We start from the raw sequence: 21,719 nt of genomic DNA on the forward strand, positions 1-21,719 counted from the left end.
AGAAACTAGGAGCCTTGCACCAAGCAAAGCTCAGAAACTAGGAGCCTTGCACCAGCAGAACTCAGGAACCAGCAGCCTTTGCACCAAGCACAGCTCAGAAACTAGGAGCCTTGCGCAAAGCTCAGAATCTAGGAGCCCTTGCACCTAGCAGAGCTCAGAAACTAGGAGCCCTGCACCAAGCAAAGCTCAGAAACTAGGAGCCCTTGCCCCCAGCAGAGCTCAGAATCTAGGAGCCCTTGCACCTAGCAGAGCTCAGAAACTAGGAGCCCTTGCACCAAGCAAAGCTCAGAAACTAGGAGCCCTTGCACCCAGCAGAACTCAGGAACTAGGAGCCCTTGCACCAAGCACAGCTCAGAAACTAGTAGCCTTGCACCAAGCAAAGCTCGGAAACTAGGAGCCCTCACACCTAGGAGAGATCAGAAACAAAGGCCCCTTGCACTAGCAGAGCTCAGAAACTAGGAGCCCTTACATGCAGCACAGCTCAGAAACTATGAGCCCTTGCACCAAGCAAAGCTTGGAAACCAGGAGCCCCTGCACCACGCAGAGCTCTGAAAGTAAGAATCCTTACACGCAGCACAGCTCAGAAACTGAGCCCTTGCACCAAGCAAAGCTTTGAAACCAAGAGCCCCTGCACCACGCAGAGCTCTGGAACTAGGAGCCCTTGCACCCAGCAGAGCTCTGAAACTATGAGCCTTGCACCAAGTAAAGCTCAGAAACTAGGAGCCCTTGCACCAAGCAAAGCTTGGAAACCAGGAGCCCTTGCACCCAGCAGAGCTCTGAAACTAGGAGCCTTGCACCAAGTAAAGCTCAGAAACTAGGAGCCCTTGCACCCAGCAGAGCTCTGAAACTAGGAGCCTTGCACCAAGTAAAGCTCAGAAACTAAGAGCCCCTGCACCAAGCAAAGCTCAGAAACTAGGAGCCCTTGCACCAAGCAAAGCGTGGAAACCAGGAGCCCTTGCACCCAGCAGAGCTCAGAAACTAGGAGCCCCTGCAGCAAGCAAAGCTTGGAAACCAGGAGCCCCTGCACCACGCAGAGCTCTGAAACTAGGAGCCCTTGCACCCAGCAAAGCTCTGAAAATAGGAGCCCTTGCACCCAGCAGAGCTCTGAAAATAGGAGCCCTTGCACCCAGCAGAGCTCTGAAAATAGGAGCCCTTGCACCCAGCAGAGCTCTGAAACTAAGAGCCTTGCACCAAGTAAAGCTCAGAAACTAGGAGCCCTTGCACCCAGCAGAACTCAGGAACTAGGAGCCCTTGCACCCAGCAGAGCTCTGAAACTAGGAGCCCTTGCACCCAGCAGAGGTCTGAAAATAGGAGCCTTGCACCATGCACAGCTCAGAAACCAGGAGCCTTTGCACCAAGTAAATCTCAATAAAATAGGGGCCCTTGCACCAAGCAGAACTCAGAAACTAGGAGCCCTTGCATGAAGTACAGCTTAAGCTCAGAAACTAGGAGCCCTTGCACCCAGCAAAGCTCTGAAACTAGGAGCCCTTGCACCCAGCAGAGCTCTGAAAATAGGAGCCCTTGCACCCAGCAGAGCTCTGAAAATAGGAGCCCTTGCACCCAGCAGAGCTCTGAAACTAGGAGCCTTGCACCAAGTACAGCTCAGAAACTATGAGCCCTTGCACCCAGCAGAACTCAGGAACTAGGAGCCCTTGCACCCAGCAGAGCTCTGAAACTAGGAGCCCTTGCACCCAGCAGAGCTCTGAAAATAGGAGCCTTGCACCATGCACAGCTCAGAAACCAGGAGCCTTTGCACCAAGTAAATCTCAATAAAATAGGGGCCCTTGCACCAAGCAGAACTCAGAAACTAGGAGCCCTTGCATCAAGTACAGCTTAAGCTCAGAAACTAGGAGCCCTTGCACCCTGAAGAGATCAGACACTAGGAGCCCTTACACCGAGCAGAGGTTGGATACCAGAAGCCCTTGCACCAAGCACAGCTCAGAAACTAGGAGCCCATGCACTAAGCACAGCTCAGAAACTAGGAGCCCTTGCACCCAGCAGAGCTCAGAAACTAGGAGCCCTTGCACCAAGCACAGCTCAGAAACTATGAGCCCATGCACTAAGCACAGCTCAGAAACTAGGAGCCTTTGCAGCCAGAAGAGATCAGACACTAAGAGACTTAACACCCAGCAGGGCTCGGAAACCAGGAGCCCTTGCACCAAGCACAGCTCAGAAACTATGAGCCCATGCACTAAGCACAGCTCAGAAACTAGGAGCCCTTGCACCCAGCAGAGCTCAGAAACTAGGAGCCCTTGCACCAAGCACAGCTCAGAAACTATGAGCCCATGCACTAAGCACAGCTCAGAAACTAGGAGCCTTTGCAGCCAGGAGAGCTCAGAAACTAGGAGCCCTTGCACCAAGCACAGCTCAGAAACTATGAGCCCATGCACTAAGCACAGCTCAGAAATTAGGAGACCTTGCACCCAGCAGAGCTCAGAAACTAGGAGCCATTGCACCAAGCACAGCTCGAAAACTAGGAGCCCTACACCAAGCACAGCTCAGAAACTAAGAACCCGTGCACCAAGTAGAGCTCAAACACCAAGAGCCCTTGCACCCAGCAGACCTAAGAGCCCTTGCACGAATCAGTACTCCGAAGACAGGCACTTTTACACATAGACAAGATAAGAAAGGTGGTGCACGAGGAAGAGAGCAGATCAGAAACATGGCGCCCTTGCACCCAGAAGATATCAGAAACCAGAAGACCCTATACCCAGCAGAGATCACAAACCTGGCACCCTTGCACCTAGAACAGATCACAAACCAGTGCTAACAGAGTTTAGTGGTTTCTTTGGCTGGCTTTGATGACACACATCATGTTTGGCAGTACTCCTGATGGCTGATCATCTGATACCATGTCGTCTGGTGCAGACTGAGACAGTCCTCCTTTGTTTAGCGATCTCAGACATGAACACCAAGGAGCAGAATCTGGGACAGCCATGCCTGAAGGGCACCAATTCGCTATGTCACTCAAGAAGCGCTGGTCCACAAAGGGCGTTAGAAACAGAGCCGTCCTGGGCAGTGTGCCAAGCAGTTTCCTTCCTGCACTTCCCATGGGCTCCAGGCCACGCTCAATAATGTTACTCAGGAGCCAGAAATAGCACAGCTGGGGACGGGGCTCTGAAAGACCTGCTGGACATGGACCTCTCAGGAAGCAGCGGGTGTCCGGACAGACTTCACATCCTAAGAAGAGCGTGGTTACAATCGAGCACTTGAGATATCAAAGTTCCTTAAATAATACAGCCTTGGAGCATCCTACCCACTGCATTCTCTTATCTGTAAGAGCCACATGACTGAGTATTGTAGTAACTGGGGTCACCAGTTCCCCAGGGGTAGCCTGGCACGAGCAGGTAGGCACCCGAAAGCTTAGGTGTCAAGTGATTACACAACACACACATCCACTGAGACAGGGAACGCACACAATGACTGAGGCCACACCAGTGAGCTTGATTAAAACACTAGCTTTTATCTGGAACACTTTCTATAAATCATCTCGAGCAAATCAATAATCACAGTAGCAATAACTCATTTCATTAGAACCATAAACGCTGCATCACTCAGCAATAAACATTTCCTGGCTGCAGGAATCAGCAGGTCATCAAATGAGAGAAAAACATTTCTCTGCTGCGGCTGCTACCTTCAAGCCTTCTCATCTCTTGATGACCGCTAGCAGCACCCGAGAGCATAGACTCCTAAGGTAACCCAGGAGTACAGGCGTCCTGATGCCACATGACTCTTGGTACTACCATGGTGTCCTTCTCTGCTGCGGCCGCTACCTTTAACCCTTCTCCTCCCACCACGACAGGTGGCTGTACTGGAGAACATAGCCTCCTAAGGTGACCCAGGAGTACAGGTGTCTTGATCACCTTGTCCGTGACTGAACCAGGGAATGTGGCTCAGTCTGGGTGGAACCAGAAGCGTAGAGATTTTCAGCGTGAACCTCTTCTAGATTCACACACTCTGCATACATCCTGCTACTTAGACCCGCCATCTTAGAAGAGTAGGAGGCTGCGGCATATTAGGCTTCTCTCGAGCCAAGGCGGTGCCTCAGAATCTCTGGCTTATTCTTTGCTCTGGATGCAGCTGAGCAGTGAGCTCTTCTGCGGCTGCTGCATACTTCATCTTATGACTCACCATGCCCATCCTGCCATCGATGGTAGAATCTGGCAGGGACACAGCTTTTCCACTCTGCAGCCGGCTAAACCGAGAAACTAAAGTAAAAAAAAAAACGGCCTGCGACTAAAAAAGAGCGAGAAGGAGGAAAGAAAACTTTTGTGGTGGGCTGAGAGGTTTAATAGGAACCAGATGATGGATGAGTCACCCACGGAGCTTGGCCACCAGCCTGCATCACAAGAGAAAGCGAGGAGAATTGTGCACAGAACATGAGAGCTGCCTGGGCCGAGCTCTGTTACTTGAGCTTTTCACCGTCCTGGAGGCCTGAGGCTCTGCTCCTCTCTTGGCATGGTAGGGTACTTGGATTGTAAAGACAAGGAGAGTGCGGCAGAGAACACAAAGGCAGCCCTAATTCATGCCTTCTTTGAGTTTCTTTCCACCCACAAGATTGGACACTCTCTTGGCTTGGTAGGCCACTAGGAAGAGATGAGAAGCTGCCATGGACCACGGTGAGCACTCAAGGCCCAGCCTCTTTCCTTGAGCTGCTTCCAGTTCTTGATACCTACTGCGCTGGTACTCTCCAGGCTAGGTAAGTCTCCAGCACAGAGATATTATGACTTGGTCACTCAAGGGCTTCAGGAAAGTGGTGCATTTCGGAGTTTATGCAACACTCCGGAACAATGGATGATTACCCTATCGCCAACCTTCTGCTTGTGTTTGGTGCCAGACCTCTCGTTGTATCCTGAGCACTAATGTCTTTGCTTTTTCCCCCTCTCTGCCAGGTTGGAGCGCTTGCAGCGCATTGTCAGCAAATTACAAATGGAGTCCGGGCTGTGCGAGGAGCAACTGAACCAGGCAGATACCCTGCTGCAAATGGTGAGGACATGATGGCCTTGTGTGCATAGGCACTGCCAGTGAAGCATGCAAGTATAAATGAAGGGTATATTCTGGATCTAGAGGCACTGGTGGTGGCATACGCAGGTGCAGAAAAGGACATTGCATGCATCAAGAGGCACTGCCACGGAGGAGCTTTACTATTGGCAAGGTTGTTATGTCCTGGAGGTACAGATATACATCAATGGCTACAATGAATAACTTCAAAAGAGCCCCAATGGTTGGTAGGTGTGGGAATGAGGAATTTCCTGTACAGGGTAAAAGTCATAAAACATATCCTATTATTGCCAGGCCTATCTTCAGAAATACATTCTGTCGCAATTAGTGTCGTTTATGAGTTTCAGACAGAGGCTAATGGGGGTGGTTGTCTAGGGAAGGCAAAAGAGAGACAGAGAAGAGGATGTCCATCATGGATATGCACAGGGGAAGCTTCAGTCAGTGAAAGGTGGTGCTGTCTATTTTGAGTGTGACAGCAGTGTTTGAACCTAAAGTGACTTTTTTTGCAGTGGAGTGTGCTGTGAAGACCTGAGATTAACTAATAGCTTTTTTACAAAAAAAGTGGGGTTGTAAGGTCAATGCTAATTCAGAAGGAAAATGTTGTAATAGCTTTGCAAAGGTGAGCTCTTGTGCATAACACTAAGTGTTGAATGGGATCTGATTGAACGCTGGCTTGGCTTTGGGGTGCCTATGAGGGGAGAGAACAGAGAATCATGGTTTGACGACGGTGACCCTATTCCTCGTTGGCTGGTGTGGGTCAATAGTTTGAAGGAGTTTAGTCACCATCTGTGATTAGATGTTTGACATATACAAAACATGAAGAGCAAATAGCTTAGGTTATGCTGGCTCTAAAAGCATGAACTTCGTCTCTATCTTGGAATTACTGAAGATGACGACGGGAGTACTCTCCTAGAAATTTCTATATACTCTTCTTTGGACTACACCAGATATATGAACTATTTGGAGATATTTGATTTATAGATGAAGGATGGAAACGTGACTGGTTTGAGGAGAATCAATTCTATCTAGCTTTGTATTCTACTGGACCATAGACCGGTTATACCTGGGATGTGGTGTACTATCTCATGAGGAATTTTTATACCCTGATGAAGTCATTGGGTGATTGGTTCCCGTGACGAAACACTTGGCTTGGTTTTCTGGCTACATGCTGTATGATTCAAATGAACATTATATGAAGATTGACTATTTGATGGAAACTTCACGATTATGAAGAGAAAAGAAAGAAAAATAAAGGAACTGACTGAATGAACTTTGAATATAGAAAGAATCTGATCTAGTCTCTTTTCTCTTGGACTCATTAAGTTCTGGTGTTGTGCTCGGGAACAATAATTTGTTTATTTAGATTAGACAGGATACGAACAGGCAAGTTTTCAAATGTGTGTGAAAGATGAGAAGTTTGCTTATGGACCCAAGAGAGGATAAAGAAAGTTCCATAGGTCAGATAAGAGCAGGCACAGACTCCATGATGGGTTGGCGGCACTTGCAGCATATCTGCAGCTGATCATAGATGTCAGGAATATAGATAACTCCAATACCTATGCATATGCGCACCTTGTACTGTTTATGTTCTGTTCATTATACACAAGGTCAATGTTTCCTGCTTTTTGTATTGGATTTTATAGACGAGGCCCTAGGACAGTATCATAGTTTTGGGTGTAGAAATGTACCCTACTATTATCTGTATTTTTCTTGAATGTAGCTGTTGATCTCCTGTTAGGCAATGTTCTAATTTCCTTGAAATGGATGAGTAAGGCTTGGCGTCTTGACTTCCTCTTAGCCCATGCTCTCCTATGGTGTTTCTTGGATGTTGACTTTTTTGGTCGTCTCCTTCTGCAGTATTAGTGGAACAACTCACCACAGCTCCTTGGTCTCCTGTTTCGTCATGTCCTTTTGTGCTATTTATTGGATAAGACTGTGTAATTCTCTGATCCTTTGATCTCCTCCTTGCAGGACATCCGTCTGCTAAATTCTGGGAAGTCACCGCAGAAGGCTGCAGAGATCGAACGCGACTTGGATAAGGCAGATGGAATGATCCGTCTGCTGTTCAATGACGTGCAGACTCTGAAGGATGGACGCCACCCACAAGGAGAACAGATGTATAGAAGGTACCGGTGTTGTACATTATGTAATACTTGAAACTAGTCTGAACTCTTCAACTGTACATGCGAGTATCGAACTTAAATGAGTTAGTGTAATTTTTGGTAAAACAAGAAGAAGCTAGCAAACTATTCCTGAACTTCATCTTCTTTGTAACCAGAACACTACCCAAGGTGACTGCATGGTCTCATGAGCTGCTTTCTGATGAACAGTCTCATGGTTTGTTGTCTGTGAGATCTCATCACTTGCTGTTTAGTGGTCCTGTTTGCTAAAGATACATGACCTTTCCACTTATTAACAGGTCTGTTTGTTCTAAGGTCTTAATTGCCTTAATGAGCTTTCCTTTAGTCTACAGGTTTCAGTATATCTTCGTATTTGGCACCACAACTCTTGTGCCTTGACACTGTGTGCTTAGGTTCACATGTTCTCCTCATTCTTGACAAAGTGTGGCCTTTTTCGGCTCTCTCCAGAGCACTGGTGTGTTGACATTGTGTTCCTTGATGCACGCAGACCCCACAGCATTTGTTTAGTAACCTGAATACTTTTGGGGTTCACATGCTGTCCATTACCCTTCCAACTAATGCTTGGGGACGGATCAATCTTCTTTTTCATTTAGCTCTCAAAGGGTTTCACCTTTTCTGTAAAGTGTGCTGAAAAGCAAAGGGTTATCCTAGCATCTCACAAAAATGTTATATCTTTTAAAAATATCTGCAAACCACTGGGTAGGACAAATCAACAGTATTTCTTTGTGCAGAGTGACTCGTGAAGAAGATGCCTCATGACTGCCTACTATACTGACGTGCAAGTAGAACACGCCTCCAGCTATGGCTGGGATGCAGCGTGCCTTTTTAATCTATTTGGCTATGCCAGATATCTTCTGCAGAGTGGTGTTTCTTATCTGGACTCTGTTATTAAACACAGGGCTCAGGTCTTAACATAAACAATTTTCTGTTATCCTTTATACATTTTTCCTTTGGACTCTGAAGAGAAGAAAAGGTGTTATTGGATAATATAAGCATTCTGTATAGAAAGAAACTAGAACATTATATATCAAAATCAGGCGGATTGAATTTTCAGAAATTTAACAATTTTTTCCCTATGTGACGCATACAAGAATAACTTTGACCTGCACATAGCCACAAGTTAACTCTGTCTCCCGTGCAAAGCCAGCTCAGGCCAGCATAAAATGATTAGAGAGCACTAGAGGGGTAGATTAGTTAAGCCTTCAGATGCTTGTATTAAAATAAAGGTCAGTTTATGTGAGGATGTGGATGTGTTGATTTACTATGCAGTGTGAACTATGTACATCACTCACTCATCTTTGCACTCACTAACCCCATCAGTCAATCGCCCACCCATGCCACCTATACTGTCCAATAGCAACAGCTACGTCCTTCTAAAAGTGTCAAAGTTACTTTACAGTTAATTCTTCCTGGATTGTGACCTAGCTCTATAGTAGGAGGGTGTGGTGTGGATTAAGTCTTCAGATTAGTAGGATATAGAAATAATTTGAGATTCTCTTGGTTTGCCGTCATGTGCTTGCTTTCGTCTAAATTCTATGGGGTCCGAGAAATAGTAGTAAACTGATTGTAATCCTTAGATGTCTTGCCTTAAGATTTAGCTCGTTTTCCCACTGTTCATCCATGCAGGGTCTACCGTCTCCATGAGCGGCTGGTGGCCATTCGTACGGAGTATAACCTGCGGATCAAGTCAGGTGGTCCTGTTCAACAGGTGATTACCCAAAGTGTGTCCTCACCAGTGACATCAACAGCACATGGGCTGGAGCTGGACAATGTCACCCTCAAGTACATGCGGGATCTGCTGACCTGGGTGGAAGAGAATCAGAAGCGCATCAACAATGCTGAGTGGGGGGTCGACCTTCCCAGCGTGGAGTCACACCTGGGCAGTCATCGTGGGCTCCATCAGTCAATCGACGAATTCCGTGCAAAGATTGAACGAGCACGAGCAGATGAGGTGAGGTTCAAGTTCTCAACTGGATTAGTGCTCATTCCCGTTGAGGCTGATGTACACACAGTGGGAGTCCAAAATTCTATGCATTGGCACGCCTGTTTAATCCCATGCAGGTTCAATGTATGTGGTGACAGCACAACTCTTTACTCTAGAGCACAACTCTTGTACTCAATGCCAGGGTGAGTACATTGCATTCAGTAGCTGCAGGCTTACTGTATTCCAAGGTCATTCTATGGCATTCAGTAGCAGGCCAAACCTTGTTCTCATGAATCCAGGGCCATACAATTGCATGTAGGAATAACACAATTCCATTGATCGCTTAGACGGAGCATCTCCATGGTACGCAGCTGTTGACAACTGCACCTTCATGACATGGAACTTTTGATCTCTGCAGTTTCCCATATCCTACACCTACATGCCACCCCCTGAAGTATCCTGATGTTCAAACTGACATTGTGACTCATGCTTTTCCACAGGTCCAACATGTTCCACTGTTCCTCTGGTTTTACCCAGGTAGCACGTTTGTTTTAACATGCACCTCAAGCCCCCTGCTGATTAATGACCATAACATACACCTAGGTTTATTGCAGGTTACTGATGCTAATGTGTACTACATTGGTTCCAAAAGCTTCCTGGCCCTAATATGCATCTGGTGCCCTTGACGGTTTCCTGGTCTTACCTCATATTGTCCTTCCTAGACCCATAGGGTGACTTTGACAAACCTCTCCTAAAACGTCTGGATATTCATCTTTCCAGTTGAGGAATTTCTCTGGGTGCTTTCGTTTTTCTCACAGCATGATTAATTTCTCCCTCTCCCAGGCTCAGCTTACACCCGCCAGTAGGAACGCCTTCAGAGAATACCTTGGGAAGTTGGACCTTCAGTACGCAAAACTGCTGGTATGGCACTTTTGATATATGCATGGTCTGAAAAAGGGTTTTTTCCAGCTTTTTTTTCATTTGGGCTTATTATTCATCATCATCATTCAGGTTTATAAAGTGCATGGTTGCCCCAATGGGGCTTCCCCGTGGTGGCATAACAGAAGGTGCTGAGGTAAGCGGTTCAAAAAAGACACACCTTCAAGATTTAAAAAAGTTATTTCAAAAGCATTACAAACCATAAGCGAAGCAGGTAGGTAATTCCAATCATTTAGGCCCATGCAAGAAGAGGAGAGGCCTCCTTGCCTCACCTTATGTATCTTTAGTGGATAGTGAAACTTCCCTGCTTCTGTATTCTCTCTCCGAGACACAATCCGTCCATGTGATAGCGACTTCGGGTGACCACCTCACTCCATGTCATTACGGACACGCTCCTGGCTAAGTCCTAACAGCGCAGCAGGGCAGCTTCAGAGTAGTTCAGAGGTGGGCAAATCTCTTGGACATGTCAGTCTTTGGTAACGTACTAAGAGAGTAGGTTTCCGGCTTGATTGGGGAGAAAGTCATATTGTGTTCTCTCTTGGCCAGTATTCCGCCACAAAGATTGTACACAGGTTTCACCAACATAGATTTTTTCAGAACAATGGTTACCATTTGCAGGTTAATGATGTGAGGTTAACTGTTGATATTCAGTCGAGTTATCCAGCATCGATAGTCTCTGTCTGGCCTTAAGAAGTGGGTTAACATTATTTGCCAAAAAAGCCTACCCTAGCAGTGTCATGGCTCAGCCTGGGTATTTTGGGATGTTTTGAGTTGGTATTTTTTTAGAGCGCTTTTCTTTTATATAGTGTATTTTCTTAATGCCAGTGTTGGGCCCGCTGTATTGTTTTTATTTTGGTTTTAGGGAACTGTCGGGTAGTGCTCAGTTTTGTGTTGTGTGTTATAATAAAATTTGTACGTCTGGTTCCCCCTCCTTAGAGGGTCAGAGATGAAATATATGCTGTTTAAAATAAATGATGGCAAATAATAAACAATATGTTAGCCCCTAATTACGAATGCCCTACTCAAGGGAAGGTTCAGTAATTTGTCAGTACTTCAACTGCTTAATAAAATGAATAAAAAGGTGATGGGTATTTTTCTTCAACACCTGTTTACGGTTTGAGACTATTACCTATGAGAATTGTTCTAGAACCCAAACAAACCGAATTGCATCGCTGATGCTTACATATTGGGCATTATGACCCACTTTAATGGACAACTGTATTATGACATTCTTGAAAATGTGCATGCCAAGGAGGGATACAAACCTAAGATCTTCAGGTACTCGCAGATCTCTGCAGCGGGCATGATTCGCTTTCCACTATCTTATCGGCAGCTATGCACATCCCTTTTCAAGAGCCTTCAGCGCATCCTGAAACAGACAGTATCCCTGCTGAGTGGTTGAGTTTTGTGGCGACCCTTGTACAGAGCTTTCTCACCATAATTCTTGAGAAGCCTGGAATAAATACACTGAGTGAGCAGTCTGAAAATCACAGTAGCTTTCCTAGAACTGTCCACCCATACCTCGGCAGACTCAAACAGGGTCCCACCAGGTCTAAAGGCCCCCAATCCTCCTTTTAGGCACTAGGATGAGATCCAGGAAATTATGGCTGCTGGATGCCAAAGTCCTCCAGAATCACGGTTGCCTCTGATTGTGGTAGCAGGAACATATGCATTTCATGGCCTCTTTATTGGCTGTGCTCAGGTGGCTTGAAGAATGCCATAGTGTGCAGTTTTTGTGCAGTTGACCCCCCTCTGAAGCAGGGGGCATTTCCCTGGGGATGACCTATTGCGTGACGGCTTGGTGCCCTTTTTCTTTAGCGTGCAGCCGTCTACAAGACATATTATTACAAGTCTCTAAAATATGGTTAGCCCAACAAGCATTTCAAACCCAAGTTTCTAATGTTTTGTTCCCTTTATGTTCATTCTCTCCTTGTAGAACTCCTCAAAATCCCGGCTGCGACACCTGGAGAGCCTCAATGCCTTTGTGTCGGCTGCCACCAAAGAGCTGATGTGGCTGAATGACAAGGAGGAAGAGGAGGTAAACTACGATTGGAGCGACCGCAACACCAACATGGTCGCCAAGAAAGAGAATTACTCGGTAGGTAATCTCTCGCTATTATGATGTCTGCAGCAAGGCGTCCTTATTCCAGCCCAGTCACTTCTTTATGTATTTCTTAAGTATATTCTCAGGAGCAACCCATGCTATGGTCAGTGTTAGATTAACTTGCATGTTTTGAAACCTGAGCTGCTTAGCACCAAATTGCAGCTCCTCGGCCATCCAGAAAGGGAGAAAAATAAAAAGTTAAAAAAAGATGTGGCGGGGTGAGACAAGTGTTGGATCCGGTCATGGTTGTTGGGGTGGTGAGTAAATGCTGCCGAGCTTCAAGATTACTAGGGAAGAAAATGGTGGAACCAGAAAGAGGGTTACATTTGAAAAAAATGACAAAATCCAAGGGGAAGGGTGGAGAGCAATGGACACGGGTGAGAGAAGATTTACATAGAGCAGGTCTGGGTATATGAATGAGAAAAGCAGACCATGAGGAAGAGAGTCCAGCAGTGAAGTCCCATGCAATGTTACAGGCAAAAACAAATAGTTTCCTGAATTTGAGCAGTAGAAGGATACAAGCCATTCAGTTAAAAGTATGGTAAATGGGCTAAGCTCCAGGAGAGGGACAAACACAAGATGAGGAAAGCATATCACTGAATAAAAAGAAAACGCATGAGTGACAGGACAGCTAACCCATGGTAAGCAATGGGCTGGCATATAGATCAGTGTAAATGTGTGAACTGTCTACAATAGGTCTTCAACAACAGTCAGCTAAGAACTGTCTGTAGGTGAGACCCTAAAAGGGTATTGTTTGATTAAAACAGCCTTGTGTTTTTTGAAAGACTAGACGATTGCCAAAGACTGCTCACAAATGTGTGTGTGTGTGTGTGGGGTGGGGCGTTCTCCCGAGAACACAGCAATCGTTGCCCTAGTGCTAGAGGCAAGGGGTCAAATTGCTGCTGTGCATCGGGGGTAGCACTAGGGCATGGGTCCTTCACAGTGCAATATATGTTCCCTCTCTAAAAACGTACTTGGGTCTGCACACTTGTTTATTTAATAAACCTGAAACACTTAAGAAAATAGCTTTCATTTAGATTCATTCTTGAGGGCGTCCCAACCAATAATGGTCTTGATTCTGATCTAATCAAACTGCACAGACGTACGAGATCTTTTCAGTACTGTTTACGTAACAAACTAATATCCAAACTTAAAACATGGGAAATGCGTGTTTGAAAGACAACAAAGATAATAAAATATTGTATTATAAGAAAAGAAAAATTAAATACATTCATAATACAGCCAACAGATTTAAACTACGTGACCATATACAGTAGGGTAGTCCATACGTTGCACACAGCTGTCAACACATCCAAAGGTGTAACCCACTACTTAGATGTGCTGCTGTCATACATATTTTGGCAAAGAGCGGAGAACAGGTAACCTCACACGTGCTCCCAAAATATTCAGAATAGTTAACTCCACACATGTTAATGTGGCCCAAAAATTTCAGAACTCGCAGCCCCACAAACAAGTGTACTCAAAATGTTCGAACGTACATCCCTAATCAAATAGGCCTACACAGCAAGTTCAGACACCCGGCACCGCAGATATAATTGTTTTAGTCAACATTTTAAGTAGTGGGTGTAAAAAGCAAACACAAACTCAGTATGTTAATACTTGCAAGGTCAGAGTATTATGTACTTATTACTAAAATTTCCAAACTGGTGGCCACACACAGGTATATATTCCCAACAATTTCAAAGTGGTTGATCCCAAACATGAATTCCCAACAATGTAAAGAGTAAAGCCTAGTTGGACAGACACTTACAAAAGCTGAGTATCAAGTTTACAATCCATGTTTTCCTCCTACTACACACACATTTGTTTACAATCAGTTCACTTCACAATCAGAGACCACACACACACACAGGTTAGGTCAGAACAAACAGGTGGTTCACCACACACATGTTGTAGACAATTTGACACGTAACAAAACTCTGGTTCCCATCAACCCACATGCTGTACTTGTCCTCACAACCTTATCATATCTGAAAGCATTATATATTTTTCTTAGCTCCCCAATCTGCACATTACCCACACATTGCCCTCTACATCTCCATCACTCCACACACTGAACATCATCATCTTAAGTGTTAAACCTCACTGACACACCAAGTTGCACAGATCACCTGACCCTTATATGTTCTTTTTCTGTAGGAAGCTTCTGACATAATATCAAAAGGCACCTTTGGCTACTTGACACGTTGCGGTATGTGGAATAGTCCAAGTAGTTGGTCGCCATGAACGTCTTTAGAGATCACTTTGTCATCACTGCACGAATGAATGATGAGTGCCATTTACTTTGCCCTTTTTTCCAAACCTCTGCCACCTCTCATTTATCCAGATGCAGTATTTACCTCTGTGTTTTAGAAGGTCTTTAGCTGAGAACATTATATTCAGCTGTGTTATGGGTAACCATCAAACATTGGCCAGGGCATCATTGAATTAAAAGCCCTACCTCCGCTGTGGCCTCTTCACCTGTAGATGAAGATGTAATTCATCAGGGAACATCAAGCAGAGCTAGTTGAATGGAAGGGGGCTTCTAGCATAAAGGATGTCTGTCATAAGAGTCAGATTGAAATGTAGAATCTCCTAAAAGCAGATTCTGCATCTCAAGGCCTATAAGTTAGCACGTTCCGTTCACATATCTTGAGCTGCTGCTAGACAGTGAGCATTCAGTGTTGGGTCTTTGGGGATGATGGCGAAGATGCTGCTCCTTCTTGTCTGGTCATGTTCTGTCCTGTTCCTGAGATGCCTGTCGCCCAATCTGGTTTTGACTGTTCAGTGAATTTCTCACTCTGTCTCAGGGGCTGATGCGGGAGCTGGAGTTGAAAGAGAAGAAGATTAAGGAGATCCAGAACACTGGGGACCGACTACTGCGGGACGACCACCCTGGAAAGCCCACTGTAGAGGTGAGCACCCAGTAACTGCAACAATACTGCAGCAATGCCTTCGAGACCATTGTAAATACATGCCAGGGTGGGGATGTACCTCAAGGCCGCTGTTCAACAAAAACATAATACATAGAGTAGACCATAATCCTGGTCCTTCTTGGTAATGCAACTAGAGCTCGATGGATACAACATAAAGTGACAAAAAGGAGCCAATTACTAAAATATGATCTGAGTTAATATCATGGAAAAAATGGTACTTGTATGTGTGTGTGTTAAATGCTATTGCGGGGTGTCCTGCATCAATCCTGGATGCTTTGCCGAAGGGGGAACACTTTTAAGGGAGCATTCAAGGTGCTCTGGTTCTGGTGTAGGTGTTTGATTGTGTGTATTCTCAGATGGTTACACCCCTTTCTCTCCCTCTTTCTCAGGCATTTCAGGCTGCTCTGCAGACTCAGTGGAGTTGGATGCTGCAGCTGTGCTGTTGCATTGAAGCCCACCTCAAAGAGAACACTGCGTATTTCCAGGTCAGAATCAAAATCAATTGTTCGCTGTGATGATATGTAGGCTGAAGCATGGATTGAGGTGTTTCAGTGGGAGGCCCGTAACAGCCAATATGATCTAACTTAATATTTATGTATCAGGTTTTTGAAAATGGTCACTTTACCCCAGGCTTTGAGGTGAAAAGTGGAATGACAAAATTAACCTTCTCCATTCTCCCTCAGTTCTTCTCGGATGTGAAGGACACTGAGGAATACCTCAAGAAATTGCAGGACTCCCTCAAGAAGAAGTACTCGTGTGACCGTTCCATCACTGTGACTCGGCTCGAGGACCTGCTGCAGGACAGCATTGTAAGTATGGAGCGAGCAGGTGCATGTTACTACTTTGCGGAATCATGTATAACGCTTAAAGGTGCTTCATGCCTAAGTATTTGAAAACTTACGACCGCTACATAACTTAAGTTGAACAAAAACATAGTTGCCGATTGGTTCAGAGTGGATAGTGAGTGCGTGTCCGTGTGCGTCGTATGCCACACTTCATTACTCTACAAAGCTTTGCACATGAATCCAACGACTGATGAGATGTAGTTCTGAGTTTATCCCAGTCTAAAACTGTTGGTCTTTGGCTCTGGAACCACTCAGGATTCCTGTCCTTCGCTATGAGAGCAGGTGAAAACTGGGATATCTTGAGCCAGATCTTAAAATGATGTGCTGTTGAGGTCTGCTGGCCCACATAGTATATCAAACCACACTTTGACCAGAAAAAATGTAAAGGTTAGTTTATCTAACATATCTTTAGTACAACGAATCAACTTACAAAGCATAATAACAGTAAATAGAGTGGGTGCTATTTCGAGAGCGAATTTGTTACATTTTCAGTGAGAATGGGTAAAAAGAGTAAAACATCTTTTTTCATCCGCATTGTGGGGAATATGGCTGTATGGAAGCTTGCAATCCTTGAGGCCCCAAGCTTGCAATCTGAGAATGCCTAGATAATACATTGCTGATGGACTAATTTTGGAAAAGGGATCCATTTCCTATGAACAGGATGGACACACCGTGGATAATTAGAACTCTGCTCTTGAATTGACCCAGGCAGAAATAAGCAACAATTGTCTCTTTTCCCATTGTCAGAAAATATTTGGTTGACTCCTAATAGGGATTGGGGGGTAATCAAAAAGGTCTATTGAGTTCTTATTCACCACTGAAACCAAGGCAGCAAACACGCTGCAGGCAAGCAAGATAAAAGGAACATTCACTTTTAGCACCTGCCTTCTCACCACTGATATTAGAGAGCAGTTTGAGCCCAACTATCAAGGCAGCCACATCTGCTGCAGTGTACAGGTGACAGGCAGATCATGTGATCCAAGAACCTCACACAACTTGGTATATTTCCTGGTATACAGCCATGCTTATATACTGCAGAAACTGCTCCAGAAAACAAGAGCTAGTATAATATATTTATTTTTAAAAAGGTTTTTTTTTTTTCTGGGAGCAAAACGTGGTAACTTTGCAAGATGGTTCCTGGCCTTCGTTAAAGAACTTTTCTTAAGGCAAGGGGTAGGGAACCTAACTCAGGTCTTTACTTTTCGGGTGGAAGCAGTATTCTACACCCAAATAACAAGAAAAGAGCAATGCCTTGTAGTTGAGTCGGAAAAAAACAGCACATAGCAGATATTTTTCTTGGAAGTTGATGAATACTTTGCACATGGAAGTCATAGAATGACTCATTTCATTGGCCCGCTAGATAAGTCCACCATAGAATAATGGACTGCTGCACTAGGGCAGAGCGCCTACATCGCCTTTATTCCAAACATACCCAGCTACATACCAAGTAGACATTAGGATGGTGCTGTGCACGCTTTAGTAAAGGCCTACCTCTATGATACTCATACAGCTAGTTCACAGTATGAGCGAGGGCTGGCACTTAATGGTCTCCTTACCAAGTATCGTACAACGTACGGGCATAGTGCCCAAAATATCTCAAGCCCGTGTATTGCACAATGATGTGCTGAGACCTGCACACTTCTAGTGCTACAAGCGTTCTACACACTTATGGAGTACTACCAATCCAATCTTCATATTCTCTGCACAACTCGGTTTCCTACAAGTGTTTCCCCATTTGATTCTTATTGCACCTCCTCCCTCACTCATGATGTCTTTACTTTTGATTGGGTGCTGACAGTATGTTTTGTGATACATGCACCGTCCTTGTCTCAAAATTTCAATGCTTTCCTCTGCTTCCACAGACCTAGTTCCCCTCCATTCCTCTGTTCTATTTTTTGCAACATATTTCTCCTGCCTATCTCGGCCAGCTCCATTTGTTTTTGCCTTTCTTCTGTCTTCTAAATCTTTCCCATTACTTTCTTCTGGTCTCTGATTTATACCCATTCTCTTCCTGCCTGCCCTATTTCCTGCTCTTTACTTCCTCATCCTTTCTTCTGCTCTCTTCTTCGTGTTGACCGGTTCATCTGGCTTCCACATCTTGTCAATGTTGTTTCTCCTTGTAACATTTACTCCATCTCTTCCCTTGCCTATATTTGTTTGCCCTTCTGTTGCTGTACTCACTTTCTTGCCTTGCTTCTGTTTCAACTATCCTCCAATTTTGACCATCTTTCTTTTTCATTCTTTCTCTCCCCTTCTTAGGATGAGAAGGAGCAGCTGACCGAGTACAAGGGGCACCTCTCTGGCCTTGCGAAACGTGCCAAAGCAATAGTCCAGCTCAAACCCCGCAGCCCCGCCAACCCACTGAAGGGCAAGCTTCCCCTACAAGCTGTGTGCGACTACAAGCAAATGGAGGTAACGAAGCCCAGCGTGTGTGTGCGCAAGGCAGTGCGTCATGCGGGCCGTGCCCATGTGAGTGCCCAAGTGTGCTTCTCTGCCTGTCCCCTGCCTGTGTGCATTTGTGCATGCCTGCAATCTGCACTTTTCTGCTCCCTGTGATGTGATTATTTGTGGCATGTCCGTGCTATGTGCCTTGGCCCTGCCTGTGCTGAACATTTCTGGACTCTCTAGTGCAGTGTATCTTTTAGGCATGCATCTGCTATTTTTTTGAACCTGCAGGTGATATGTTTGTTTCAGCCAACCTGTGCTGTGTGTGATTGGCCCTCCACAGCACAGGTTCTCGAGATTTGATTTTGCAGGTACTATATCTCTTAGGGGCTGCAGCTGCTGTGTCTCTTAGGCACTTCAGCTGCTGTCCTTGGCTGCTGTGTGTTTTTTAGATCTTCCAGTGTGGTGGTTCTTTGGACCCACAATAGCTCTATCTCTTTATCACTGCATGTGCTGTTTCTTTGGAGTCTATATGGTGTTTATTTTGCTTGCGCTATACCTTTTTGGCCCGCTTCAATGGGCCAAAAAGCTGGGTCTCTTTTGGCCTGCTTGTGTTTTGCCTCTCTAGGACAGCTTACGCTGTGCCACTTTGGGCATACTCCTGCTTGGTCTCTTTGGGTCTACTCATGCTAAGTCACTATCAGCCTGCTTGCATTGGATTTCCCTGCATGTGCTGGGCCTTTATGTGCCTGCTCACGTAGGGGCTTCTACATGCCTGCTCGTGCAGGGCCTGCCCAACCTGGGTTTCTATGCACCTGCTTACCCTGGGCCTCTATGCGCCTGCCCACAATGGATTTCTATGCACCTGGTCGCACTGGGCTTCTATGCGCCTACTTACACTAAGACTGCTCGTGCTGGGGCTCTGTGTTTGCTTGTGCTGGTTTCTATTGGTCACCTTGCTCTGGGTACCTTTTGGGCCTGCTTGTGCTGAGTCTTTTGGGTTTACTCCAACTAGGTCTCTATGGACCAAATTGTGCAGGGTCTCATTGTGCCTGCTCATGCCAAGTCTCCTTGTGCCTGCTTGCACTGGGTCTCCTTGAGCCTGCTCGATCTGGGTCTCCTTGTGCCTGCTTGCGGTGGGTTTCCTTGTGCCTGCTCGCGCTGGGTCTCCTTGTGCCTGCTCGCGCTGGGTCTCCTTGTGCCTGCTCGCGCAGGGTCTCCTTGTGCCTGCTCGCGCAGGGTCTCCTTGTGCCTGCTCGCGCAGGGTGCCTTTGTGCCTGCTCGCGCTGGGTCCCTTTGTGCCTGCTCGCGCTGGGTCCCTTTGTGCCTGCTCGCGCTGGGTCCCTTTGTGCCTGCTCGCGCTGGGTCCCTTTGTGCCTGCTCGCGCAGGGTCCCTTTGTGCCTGCTCGCGCTGGGTCCCTTTGTGCCTGCTCGGGCTGGGTCTCCTTGTGCCTGCTCGCGCTGGGTCCCTTTGTGCCTGCTCGCGCTGGGTCCCTTTGTTTCTGCTAACGCTGGGTCCCTTTGTGCCTGCTCATGCTAGGTCTCCTTGTGCCTGCTTGAGCTGGGTCTCCTTGTGCCTGCTTGAGCTGGGTCTCCTTGTGCCTGCTTGAGCTGGGTCTCCTTGTGCCTGCTTGAGCTGGGTCTCTTTATGCCTGCTCGCGCTGGGTCTCTTTGTGCTTGCTCGCTCTGGGTTTCTTTGTGCCCGCTCACTCTGGGTCTCTTTGTGCCTTCTCGGGCTGGGTCTCATTGGAACGGCTCCTGCTGGATCTGTTTAGGCCTGCTCATGCTGTGTACCTTAAGCCTGCAGGTGCTAGTTAGGTTCTGTTCTACACATGCTGTTTTGCTCAATTATGCTGTTATTCTCCTACTTTTAGATTACTGTACACAAGGGAGATGAGTGTGTCCTACTGAACAACTCGCAGCCCTACAAGTGGAAGGTGCTGAATGTTTCCGGGAGCGAGTCCATCGTCCCATCTGTCTGCTTCCTTATCCCACCGCCAAACAAGGAGGCACTAGACGTGGTCAACAGGTATAAGAAAACAGGGACTCCAAAATCCCTGCGAAACTGCTTATCAGCTTACACCACTTTGAAAACGAAAATACTAAACATTGTACATTTTCTTTTCTTTTGTTTGACTTTTCACCCAAATTGTAAAACATTGCAGCAACAGAACTGCTAAAATAAGTTTCTGGTGCTGCACTGTGTTGATGGAAGTTGGCGTGCAAGCGTTTAGTGATATAAGCACAAACTAATGAAAGTGAAGTGACCAGAATTAGGATTGAGAAATCAGAAGGGAAGCACCTGATGATAAACACAATTAACAATAACACGGTGGGGATGGAGAGGGCGATACAAAAGGCTGGACTCTACCTGCACCTTAAAATGCAAGAAGCTTTACATTTTTTTGCCTTTATGAACTCTGTCTTGAGTGGTTGGAGAATGTCAATATTTATCATAGGAACGGCTTTGGCAGTTAGAAAAGCGAGGGAGTGCCCGATGAACCTATCCACATTATTGCAAACTTTGAGTTTAGAGCCACCAAGACCACATCCACCACTATCCATTTCCGCATATAAACATTTCTGCCCATTATTTTGATCTGTACGTGAAAAACACTCAATAAAATGAGAAACAAAGGCGATGGAGAGTTGGTGGGCGTTAGGGCAGCAGGACTTTTTCGGAAATCTCAACAATCCCAGGAAGGTGCAAGCAAACCAAATAAGACATCTCCTGGATGTGTCTCACAGTTCGGCTGCTCTTAAGAGACGCAGGCCTATAGCTGCACCATTGAAGGACCGTGAAAGAGGGTGGGACCGAGGAAGAGGGAACACATCAATTCAAGGAAAGCCTATTGACCGGGGATTATTGAACGAGATCGAACTAGATATGTGAAGGACGATCACGTTAGGCAGTTGGTTCATGGGCACCGTGACAGCTACACAATCTAGACGAGCTTTTAAAGGGCTAGTTCGAGAAAGCATATTCAGTACAGAACTCTACCTCCTGGAGCTGGTGTGCTCTGGGTGGATAGGTTGGCTGTGGTATCTGGCAGTCCAAGCTCTCTACCCCTTTGCTTTCCACTTGAACCACATGTTGGTAAACATAACAAGGACAACGTCTTGCCATTAGATATTAATCCATAATAACTTTGTTCACATAGTGCCTGTAGAGGGTGTGGGCTGTTTACATCTACTGATCTCTAGATGTCAGATTGGTCGAGAGAATGAAGCACAAGAGAACCAGTTAACCAAAGACTTAGTAAGGTAAGAATAAGGAAATGACTCTTTTTGCACGGTCATCCTCAAAGTTTAGGACAGATGCTGCTGGTTTTTCAACTCCGAGTGCATTGAGACCTGCTAACCAGACCTCAGTGCCCGTGCCTTTACCCTTGAATGTGTATGTGTGATTGGTTGACGCCCGATTGGCATAGGCAAATTTACTTT

The 21,719-nt window shown here is 46.0% G+C and overlaps 1 protein-coding gene and 1 long non-coding RNA gene across 15 annotated transcripts in view; one reads left to right on the plus strand and one right to left on the minus strand.

The window, feature by feature from the left end:
* PLEC (plectin) overlaps window positions 1–21,719 on the plus strand; it is a 1,130,647-nt gene that overhangs the window by 1,030,561 nt on the left and 78,367 nt on the right. For 10 of the 14 annotated variants that reach the window (XM_078686563.1, XM_078686564.1, XM_078686568.1 and 7 more), the window contains 10 exons: window positions 4,893–4,986; window positions 6,973–7,127; window positions 8,769–9,093; window positions 9,910–9,987; window positions 11,942–12,103; window positions 14,920–15,024; window positions 15,435–15,530; window positions 15,729–15,854; window positions 18,150–18,359; window positions 20,150–20,304. In XM_078686563.1, coding sequence (XP_078542689.1) covers window positions 4,893–4,986; window positions 6,973–7,127; window positions 8,769–9,093; window positions 9,910–9,987; window positions 11,942–12,103; window positions 14,920–15,024; window positions 15,435–15,530; window positions 15,729–15,854; window positions 18,150–18,359; window positions 20,150–20,304 — 1,506 coding nt within the window. The remainder of the gene's footprint in view (window positions 1–4,892; window positions 4,987–6,972; window positions 7,128–8,768; window positions 9,094–9,909; window positions 9,988–11,941; window positions 12,104–14,919; window positions 15,025–15,434; window positions 15,531–15,728; window positions 15,855–18,149; window positions 18,360–20,149; window positions 20,305–21,719) is intronic. The other 4 variants (XM_078686567.1, XM_078686573.1, XM_078686562.1 and 1 more) reach the window with 1 other exon arrangement.
* LOC144828428 (uncharacterized) overlaps window positions 14,798–21,719 on the minus strand; it is a 205,381-nt gene continuing 198,459 nt past the window's right edge. The window contains exon 3 of the long non-coding RNA XR_013610446.1: window positions 14,798–14,934. This is a non-coding gene — a long non-coding RNA (uncharacterized LOC144828428). The remainder of the gene's footprint in view (window positions 14,935–21,719) is intronic.

This window comes from Lissotriton helveticus, chromosome 4_1 (genome assembly GCF_964261635.1).
Source record: "Lissotriton helveticus chromosome 4_1, aLisHel1.1, whole genome shotgun sequence".
Taxonomy (NCBI): domain Eukaryota; kingdom Metazoa; phylum Chordata; class Amphibia; order Caudata; family Salamandridae; genus Lissotriton; species Lissotriton helveticus.